Raw genomic sequence first — 11330 nt, forward strand, 5'->3', positions numbered from 1 at the left:
ACAAGAGGCCTCCCAGCTCCACGTAATATCAAATGGCGAAAATCTCCCAGAGATCTCCATCTCAACACCAACACCTAGCTTCACTCAACGACCAGCAAGCTCCAGTGCTGGATACCCTATGCAAAACAACTAGCAAGACAGGAACACAACCCCACCCATTAGCAGAGAGGCTGCCTAAAATCATAATAAGTCCACAGACACCCCAAAACACACCACCAGAGCTGGATCTGCCCACCAGAAAGACAAGATCCAGCCTCATTCACCAGAACATAGGCACTAGTCCCCTCCACCAGGAAGCCTACACAACCCACTGAACCAACTTTAGCCACTGGGGACAGACACCAAAAACAACGGGAACTATGAACCTGCAGCCTTCAAAAAGGAGACCCCAAACACAGTAAGATAAGCAAAATGAGAAGACAGAAAAACACACAGCAGATGAAGGTGCAAGATAAAACCCCACCAGACCTAACAAATGAAGAGGAGATAGGCAGTCTACCTGAAAAAGAATTCAGAGTAATGATAGTAAAGACGATCCAACATCTTGGAAATAGAAGAGAGCAAATGCAAGAAACATTTAACAAGGACCTAGAAGAACTAAAGATGAAACAAGCAACGATGAACAACACAATAAATGAAATTAAAAATTCTCTAGATGGGATCAATAGCAGAATAACTGAGGCAGAAGAACGGATAAGTGACCTGGAACATAAAATAGTGGAAATAACTACCGCAGAGCAGAATAAAGAAAAAAGAATGAAAAGAACTGAGGACAGTCTCAGAGACCTCTGGGACAACATTAAACGCACCAACATTCGAATTACAGGGGTTCCAGAAGAAGAAGAGAAAAAGAAAGGGACTGAGAAAATATATGAAGAGATTATAGTTGAAAACTTCCCTAATATGAGAAAGGAAATAGTTAATCAAGTCCAGGAGGCACAGAGAGTTCCATACAGGATAAATCCAAGGAGAAACACGCCAAGACACATATTAATCAAACTGTCAAAAATTAAATACAAAGAAAACATATTAAAAGCAGCAAGGGAAAAACAAATAATACACAAGGGAATCCCCATAAGGTTAACAGCTGATCTTTCAGCAGAAACTCTGCAAGCCAGAAGGGACTGGCAGGACATATTTAAAGTGATGAAGGAGAAAAACCTACAACCAAGATTACTCTACCCAGCAAGGATCTCATTAAGATTTGATGGAGAAATTAAAACCTTTACAGACAAGCAAAAGCTGAGAGAGTTCAGCACCATCAAACCAGCTTTACAACAAATGCTAAAGGATCTTCTCTAGGCAAGAAACACAAGAGAAGGAAAAGACCTACAATAACAGACCCAACACAATTAAGAAAATGGGAATAGGAACATACAAATAGAAATTACCTTAAATGTAAATGGATTAAACGCTCCCACCAGAAGACACAGACTGGCTGAATGGATACAAAAACAAGACCCATATATGTGCTGTCTACAAGAGATCCACTTCAGACCTAGAGACACATACAGACTGAAAGTGAGGGGATGGAAAAAGATATTCCACGCAAATGGAAACCAGAAGAAAGCTGGAGTAGCAATTCTCATATCAGACAAAATAGACTTTAAAATAAAGACTATTACAAGAGACAAAGAAGGACACTACATAATGATCAAGGGATCGATCCAAGAAGAAGATATAACAATTGTAAATATCTATGCACCTAACATAGGAGCACCTCAGTACATAAGGCAAATACTAACAGCCATATAAGGAGAAATCTACAGTAACTCATTCATAGTAGTGGACTTTAACACCCCACTTTCACCAATGGACAGATCATTCAAAATGAAAATAAATAAGGAAACACAAGCTTTAAATGGTACATTAAACAAGATGGACTTAATTGATATTTATAGGACATTCCATCCAAAAACAACAGAATACACAATTTTCTCAAGTGCTCATGGAACATTCTCCAGGATAGATCACATCCTGGGTCACAAATCAAGCCTTGGTAAATTTAAGAAAATTGAAATTGTATCAAGTATCTTTTCCGGCCACAACGCTATGAGACTAGATATCAATTACAGGAAAAGATCTGTAAAAAATACAAACACATGGAGGCGAAACAATACTTAATAACGAAGTGGTCATTGAAGAAATCAAAGAGGAAATCAAAAAATACCTAGAAACAAATGACAATGGAGACACAATGACCCAAAACCTGTGGCATGCAGCAAAAGCAGTTCTAAGAGGGAAGTTTATAGCAATACAGTCCTACCTTAAGAAACAGGAAACATCTTGAATAAACAACCTAACCTTTCACCTAAAGCAATTAGAGAAAGAAGAACAAAAAACCCCAAAGTTAGCAGAAGGAAAGAAATCATAAAGATCAGATCAGAAATAAATGAAAAAGAAATGAAGGAAATGATAGCAAAGATCAAGAAAACTAAAAGCTGGTTCTCTGAGAAGATAAACAAAATTGATAAACCATTAGCCAGACTCATCAAGAAAAAAAGGGAGAAGACTCAAATCATAGAATTAGAAATGAAAAAGTAGAAGTAACAACAGATACTGCAGAAATACAAAAGATCATGAGAGATTACTACAAGCAACTCTATGCCAATAAAATGGACAACCTGGAAGAAATGGACACATTCTTAGAAATGCACAACCTGCCAAGACTGAATCAGGAAGAAATAGAAAATATGAACAGACCAATCACAAGCACTGAAATTGAAACTGTGATTAAAAATCTTCCAACAAACAAAAGCCCAGGACCAGATGGCTTCACAGGCGAATTCTAGCAAACATTTAGAGAAGAGCTAACACCTATCCTTCTCAAACTCTTCCAAAATATAGCAGAGGGAGGAACACTCCCAAACTCATTCTACGAGGCCACCATCACCCTGATACCAAAACCAGACAAGGATGTCACAAAGAAAGAAAACTACAGGCCAATATCACTGATGAACATAGATGCAAAAATCCTCAACAAAATACTAGCAAACAGAATCCAACAGTACATTAAAAGGATCATACACCATGATCAAGTGGGGTTTATCCCAGGAATGCAAGGATTCTTCAGTATACACAAATCAATCAACGTGATACACCGTATTAACAAATTGAAGAGGAAAAACCATATGATCATCTCAATAGATGCAGAGAAAGCTTTTGACAAAATTCAACACCCATTTATGATAAAAACCCTGCAGAAAGTAGGCATAGAGGGAACTTTCCTCAACATAATAAAGGCCATATCTGACAAACCCACAGCCAATATCGTCCTCAATGGTGAAAAACTGAAAGCATTTCCACTAAGATCAGGAACAAGACAAGGTTGCCCGCTCTCACCACTCTTATTCAACATAGCTTTGGAAGTTTTAGCCACAGCAATCAGAGAAGAAAAGGAAATAAGAGGAATCCAAATCAGAAAAGAAGAAGTAAAGCTGTCACTGTTTGCAGATGACATGATACTATACATAGAGAATCCTAAAGATGCTACCAGAAAACTACTAGAAGTAATCAATGAATTTGGTAAAGTTGCAGGTTACAAAATTAGTGCACAGAAATCTCTTGCATTTCTATACACTAATGATGAAAAATCTGAAAGTGAAATCAAGGAAACACTCCCATTTACCACTGCAACAAAAAGAATAAAATAGCTAGGAATAAACCTACCTAAGGAGACAGAAGACCTGTATGCAGAAAATTATAAGATGCTGATGAAAGAAATTAAAGATAATACAAACAGATGGAGAGATATACCATGTTCTTGGATTGGAAGAATCAACATTGTGAAAATGACTCTACTACCCAAAGCAATCTACAGATTCAGTGCAATCCCTATCAAACTACCACTGGCATTTTTCACAGAGCTAGAACAAAAAATTTCACAATTTGTAGGGGAACACCAAAGACCCCGAATAGCCAAAGCAATCTTGAGAACGAAAAATGGAGCTGGAGGAATCAGGCTCCCTGACTTCAGACTATACTACAAAGCTACAGTAATCAAGACAGTATGGTACTGGCTCAAAAACAGAAATATAGATCAATGGAACAGGTTAGAAATCCCAGAGATAACCCCACGCACATATGGTCACCTTATCTTTGATAAAGGAGGCAGGAATATACAGTGGAGAAAGGACAGCTTCTTCAGTAAGTGGTGCTGGGAAAACTGGACAGGTACATGTAAAAGTATGAGATTAGATCACTCCCTAACACCATACACAAAAATAAGCTAAAAATGCATTAAAGGCCTAAATGTAAGGCCAGACACTATCAAACTCTTGGAGGAAAACATAGGCAGAACACTCTATGACATAAATCACAGCAAGATCCTTTTTGACCCACCTCCTAGAGAAATGGAAATAAAAACAATTATAAACAAATGGGACCTAGTGAAACTGCAAAGCTTTTGCACAGCAAAGGAAACCATAAACAAGACCAAAAGACAACCCTCAGAATGGGAGAAAATATTTGCAAATGAAGCAACTGATAAAGGATTAATCTCCAAAATTTACAAGCAGCTCATGCAGCTCAATAACAAAAAAAAAAAACAACCCAATCTAAAAATGGGCAGAAGACCTAAATAGACATTTCTCCAAAGAAGATATACAGACTGCCAACAAACACATGAAAGAATGCTCAACATCATTAATCATTAGGGAAATGCAAATCAAAACTACCATGAGATATCACCTCACACCAGTCAGAACGGCCATCATCAAAAAATCTAGAAACAATAAATGCTGAAGAGGGTGTCAAGAAAAGGGAACACTCTTGCATTGCTGGTGGGAATGTGAATTGGTACAGCCACTATGGAAAACAGTATGGAGGTTCCTTATAAAACTACAAATAGAACTACCATATGACCCAGCAATCCCACTACTGGGCATATACCCTGAGAAAACCATAGTGCAAAAGGAGTCATGTACCAAAATGTTCATTGCAGCTCTATTTACAATAGCCAGGAGATGGAAACAACCTAAGTGTCCATCATTGGATGAATGGATAAAGAAGATGTGGCACATGTATACAATGGAATATTAGCCATAAAAAGAAACGAAATTGAGCTATTTGTAATGAGGTGGATGGACCTAGAGTCTGTCATACAGAGTGAAGTAAGTCAGAAAGAGAAAAACAAATACCATATGCTAACATATATATGGAATTTAAGAAAAAAATAAAATGTCATGAAGAACCTAGGGGTAAGACAGGAATAAAGACACAGACCTACTAGAGAATGGACTTGAGGATATGGGGAGGGGGAAGGGTAAGCTGTGACAAAGTGAGAGAGTGGCATGGACAAGTATACACTACCAAAGGTAAAATCGATAGCTAGTGGGAAGCAGCCACATAGCACAGGGAGATCAGCTTCGTGCGTTGTGACCACCTAGAGGGGTGGGATAGGGAGGGTGGGAGGGAGGGAGACGCAAGAGGGAAGAGATATGGGAACATATATATATGTATACCTGATTCACTTTGTTATAAAGCAGAAACGAACACACCATTGTAAAGCAGTTATACTCCAATAAAGATATTAAAAAAAAAAAAGCACCAATCCAGCTGACGTCAGGGATGTTGATTTTCCCCAGACCATACACCAAAGTGATTCCCGACCAATTAAAAAGTTAAGATATTTTTAAAATCAGAAAATTGTATATATGTATATGTACATATACACACACCCACACAAACATACACATACACGCATACATATCAGATCCTTCAAGCCAGTATAGCTTCCAAGCTTTAAAGCAATAGGAAAAGGATCATAAAGGAACAGATCCTTTCCTATGATATAAAAATGTAAAACTTCTACAAGACAACAAATAACCAAAACAGAATTGCCAACAACAGATTAGAATGTCCATTATATCAATAACTAAAATCAAATTTAATGTTTAAGTTATACAAAGAACTCCTTCACATGTCTAAAATGATGTTGAAAGTCCAGTTAATGAGCAAAGGATTTGATCCTTCCCACAAGAAAAAATAAAAATGACAGGAAATATATGGAAAAAATTCATTCTTGCAAATAAACAAATTAAAATCATCTTTGAGGTACCTATGCATATCTCCTAAATTAGCAAAATGAGTTTCTTTTCAAAACAATAACATCCAAAGCTGAGAAGTTTGCAGTGGAACTGACACACTCCTCCCCTGACAGCACCACTGTGAGCTGGACGGTCCACGTCACTGTGTGACTGCACTGCTCTCACAGCCTCAGCCAATGCTTTGCCCCGTGTACTGGTCTGCTCAGGCTGCCATAAGGAAGTACCACAGACTGGGCAACTCACACACTAGAAATCTGTTTTCTTGCAATCTTGGAGGCCCGGAGTCCAAGATCGAGGTGTCAGCGGGATTGATTTCTTCTGAGACCTCTCTCCGTGACTTGTAGATGGTTGCTTTCCCCCTGTGTCCGCATGTGGTTGCCTTTGGGTTTATGTGTGTGTCATCTTCTCTTCTTATAAAGACACCAATGAAACTGGATTAGGATTCACCCAAATGACTCATTAAACCTTATTTACCTCTTTAAAGGCCCTGTCTCCAAATACAATCACATTCTCATGTACTGGGGGGTAAGACTTCAATATATGAATTTGGGGGAATACATGTCATCCCCTAAGACCCCAGTTATACCTCTCCTAATAATTTATTTTAAGGAGATAATTCAAATAAAGAAAGGATATATGTAAAAACCATTCACTTGTAGTGTTTCAGTAATATCAAATGATTATAAACAGCTATTTATAGCAAGGGAAGTTAAAAAACTTGTTCAATAGACTACTTCGCCATTAAACTTTTTTTTTTTTTTTTTGCGGTACACGGGCCTCTCACTGCTGTGGCCTCTCCCGTTGCGGAGCACAGGCTCCAGATGCGCAGGCTCAGCAGCCATGGCTCACGGGCCCAGCCGCTCCGCGGCATGGGGGATCCTCCTGGACCAGGGCACGAACCCGTGTCCCCTGCATCGGCAGGTGGACTCTCAACCACTGCGCCACCAGGGAAGCCCCATTAACCTTTTTAGGAATGAAAACTGTGTGAAAATAGTTTTTAAAAATTCTCAACGTATGAGAAAAGTAGGTACAAGTGTCACAGGATTGATTGTGGAAATATATTTGCATATAGATAATTACTAGAGAGAAAAGGAGGATAAAATAATTTTCTTGTGGTGATCCTGTTACAGACTTCTTTCTATTTTAAAACTATTTCCATTTTTTTTCTTTTTATTTCACAAAGAAAAATCAAGTGGGTTAGAATGAGTAGTTCTAACTGGTAAGACAGTTGTAGGCTTCTGTGGTAGGTAGTACCAGATGATTAGTGGCTTAAGTTAGGATTTTAGTCAAAAACAAGAAAAACGAAGACAAGCTGAGGCTTGACAAAGTAACGTAGCAGCTCCACGATGTCGCGATGACGCCAGGAGCTCTGCTGCGCTTAGGAGGACCCAGGCTGGCCTTGGTGCCCCTGAGGCAGGCGGCTTGGTGTGTGCGGAGGAGCCGTTCTGGCTGCCTGTGACCTCGGGCAACCCTGGGCAATCCTCTCCTTCTGTGACTCTCAGGCTCCTCTTCGTTAAAACGCAGTTGTTGCACTGGGTCCTTAGAAAGGCCTTCTCTTACTTTCTGTATTCTTTCATTCTCTGTGCTGTCCCAAATATGTACAGAATAAGTACGCAGTGTTTTCCTCGCACATACAATTATACAGTATACTCTGGGCATCCTGTACATCTTGCAAAGAGCCAGAATCAGGTAGAAGGCCAGAGAAAGGAAACAGAGTCCGCCCTGCGTTTCCCCAGCATTTGCTTATGAGGAACTAAAGCAGAATTACCCCATGCCCTCCCCTGGCCATGGCCCAGGCTCAGTGGAGGTCCGCGGTCCCTGCCTCCGCCACTCTCTAGGGAGCCTCTGAGCGGGCCAGGACCACAGGGGAGACGTCGGAGTTCACTTCCGTGAGTACAGCCTTAGGCTTCCTCAGCCGGGATAGTAGACGGAGAGCTTTTGGAGGGTGGACACCCACCCTGCCTTAGGACACAGGCAGTTATCCGAAAGGCACATCCCACGGGAAGCCAACTTTCAGGATGTCATTGCGCTGGAGAGAAGCAAACAGAAGAGGGGACCAGAGGGCAGCACTCACAGAACCCCTGAAAAATCCATCATTCCCTTTCTGGGAGCCTTTCAGGCCCCCGGAGGGAGGGGTCGTGAGTCAACAGGAAGAAGAATAAAGGTGTCCTAGCCTTGAAGACTTACTCAGGGCAGCGAAGAAAGTACCACACTGCGGTGTTTGGATGCTGAGGCTTTTATCCACGTATTTTATCAAACATTTGCCGGTAGCATCCTGGCACACTGTTCTCTCCTGGAGGGTTAGGTGGAAGGATTTTTTATTTTTAACAGTGAACCAAACTAACAACACGCACAGTAACTCAGCCGCCACTCGTGCGTGTGTGTGTGCGCGTGCGCTCACACGAGCGTGTGTCGAGGCTGCGGTGTACCGTGAAAGGACGCGAGCTTTGGAGTTACTCATTCTTCACGTGTTCATTCCACAGATCTTGCTGGGCTCCTCCCATGAGGCCCACGCTCTTCTGGGCCTGGGGCTGCAGGGTGAACAGAGGACACACCATCTGTGCTCTGGAGGAGCTCGTAGTCTGGGTCGGGGGGGAACAAACAGTAAACGCACGCCCTAGTCAGAGCTGAGGGCTCCTGGGCGGCAGCAGCCTTATGATGCTCGACACGTGGCTCTGAGCTCGCTGAGCCTCGGTTTATGCGTCTGTCAAATGAGATCAGAACGGTCTTAAAGGGATGTTTTAAGGCTTACAGAGAAGGTGCCTCAGTGGCACGTGAGGGCCTCTCAGGAAGTGGCAGGCACCGTGATGGAGTTCAGGTCCTGGTTCCTACTCTGGAGCAAAAGAGAAAGGAGGGAAGGAAGACATGCAGAACCTTCTTAAGCAGCCACCCCAGTGGGGAGGATGGAAAGCTCTTCTGCCACTTTCAGCAGCAGAAAAACTGGTCTTGTACCAGTTGTTTTTGTCACCACCTGTAAAAACGAAAACAAACAAAAAGTGCGAAATTGAATTCAACGTCAGTGTCTTCCTGAGTCAGAGGTGGATGAGCGGAATGAAACGGTTGATGGAATAAGAGGCTGAAGAAAAGACGCCCAGAGTTTGCAAGACTCCAGTTCTGAGTCTAGAATCTTGTTCAATCGCGTACGTGTGCACTTTACAAAAATGTGACAGGTTTCAGTGAGGTAGGTTCATTCAGCCATTTAACGAGTGCGAATTAAACTGGATGCTGAAATGAAAGGGCTGCAGCCCCCCGTGCCCTCAAGAAGCTCCCAGGGTGGTAGAAAGGCAGCCGGACCAAGCACCATAATACAGCGCAGAGAGACCTGTGTGCAGCGTCCTGGAGTGTGGGGTGAGGGGGGTCAGCTTGGCCAGGAGATCTAGGGGAAATGTCACCAAGAAGACAGCACTGGAGCTGACATCTTTGTGGGGGTTTGAAGGATCACTGGTTGGTAGGAAAGATAGGCACCGTCTGGTTATGGGCAGTAACTTTTACTCTCAGAACTTCTTTTGTTTTAATCCTCACGGCCAGTCGACGGCCTTGACCTTCTTGTCTCTAGTAGCCTTTCCTCTTTGTCACAGAACACTCACGCCGTGTACAGTTACGTAATAGAGTTGGTCCAAACATGAGATAATTGGCTTTGAAATGCCACATTATTTCTGTGGTTACTACACCCCAAACTATTAAAAAGTGCACAGCGACACGAAGAAGCAGCTGTCGTGAAGCTGTTTTGTGACACCCCAACATAAAGGAGAAGCTCTGAATTTTGGTCTGTGATTCGTGTTGACTTGCTTCCTTATGAAAATATGGACAATAATAAAACAAAAAAATATAAGCTAAGTGTCAAAGCCATGGAAAACCATGCCTAGGCCAAGAAGATAAGACCAGGGAGAAAGTACAGAAAATATGCCACTGATAGAGCACAGAAAACTTGTTCTAAAAAGGTGAGTTTGGTGCTGAGCTTTCTAGAGGCTTAAGCAAGAACAACTTCTGAACACCTCCTGTCGGCTACCGTATTTACAACAGTGGGGGGGATGGGTGTACTTTCTCAGTGCAGTAGAAGAAGGGTTTTCTTGTTCCGAAAAGAATTTTTTTCACAGGGATCTACATAAAGGAGAGGTTTGAGGTTAAAGAATATGGACCGTGGTGAAGCACAAATGAAATGGTAAATGTGGTTGTTAACAAGGTCGAGCTTTGAAGTCATACTGACCTAATTCAGATTCTGGCTCCACAGTTTACCGACCACGATGTTAAGCGAAATTCTTAGCCATCAGTTTCCTAAAATGTGAAGTCAGGAGGTTAAAGTGCTGGCCTCACAGGGTAGACCGAGAGGACTCGGTGAAGGAGCACATGTCCGGCATTTAGCACAGATTCTGACACTCGATGTGGGAGCTGCCACTGTGATCCCAGGGCGTCTTGGTACGTGGCCATGTCTTACGTGAAAAGGAGACCGGGTCTGCCATCCTGTGTGTGTGACGCCAGAGACGCTCGTGCCCTGTGTGTGCTTCTCGGAACAGGCGCTGTTAGCCAGGGTAAAGGGGTTTCTGATGACAAAGGCAGAAGGGCAGCGCCCAGCACAGCAGCGGGGATGTGTCTGTGTCTGCTGGTGGGGAGTCAGCAACGCCCGCCCCTCACGCCTGCCTGTCTTACCTCTTGCAGGTGAATGATTCAAACTGCGACCGAGAACTTCTCTCCCTGCTCCTGGACGCCAAGCTCTTGGTGAAGTGTGTCTCCACTCCCTTCTACCCACGTATCGTCGAGCACCTCTTGGCCAGCCCCCAGCAAGGGCGCTGGGATGCAGAGGATCTCGCCAGACATCTGCGGGCAGCTGGCCACGAGGCCGAAGCCGGGTCACTCCTCCTGGCCGCGCGGGGCACCCATCGGGCCCTGAGGACCTTCAGCACAGCCCTGGGTGCGGCGCAGCACTGGGTGTGAGCACGCCCGCCCGTGGCCACCGCCGTCACCAGGCTCAGCTGTTTCCAGAGGCAACATGTGTACCTGTCAGTTGTTCTCAGTGGTTTCAGCGAATTGCAAATAAACCTGTATATAAATGATGAGCAAGCTGCCACTTTTTTTTTTTTACTTTGTTTTCTTTCTTATAGCGACTGGTTAACATACTTTCCTACTAAGAGAGACTGGACTCTTCTTATTTATTTATTTATTTATTTATTTTTTAAACCATCTCTTATAGAATACAATTAATACAGTGTCTAAAACTTCAGTTCAGGGCATTGGCTGTGGTGGTGGTGGAAGGGGAGAGCGTGTGGAATGGCCAGTGGCTGGAGC

General features: G+C 42.8%; 1 protein-coding gene across 2 annotated transcripts in view; it reads left to right on the top strand.

Annotated features, from left to right (window-relative positions):
- Positions 1-11095, top strand: part of NBAS (NBAS subunit of NRZ tethering complex) — a 339511-nt gene extending 328416 nt beyond the window's left edge. For both annotated transcript variants that reach the window (XM_030844571.3, XM_030844572.3), the window contains one exon: positions 10704-11095. In XM_030844571.3, coding sequence (XP_030700431.2) covers positions 10704-10979 — 276 coding nt within the window. In that variant the 3' untranslated portion in view covers positions 10980-11095. The remainder of the gene's footprint in view (positions 1-10703) is intronic.
- The last annotated feature ends 235 nt before the right edge of the window (positions 11096-11330 follow it).

This window comes from Globicephala melas, chromosome 12 (assembly GCF_963455315.2).
Source record: "Globicephala melas chromosome 12, mGloMel1.2, whole genome shotgun sequence".
NCBI lineage: Eukaryota > Metazoa > Chordata > Mammalia > Artiodactyla > Delphinidae > Globicephala > Globicephala melas.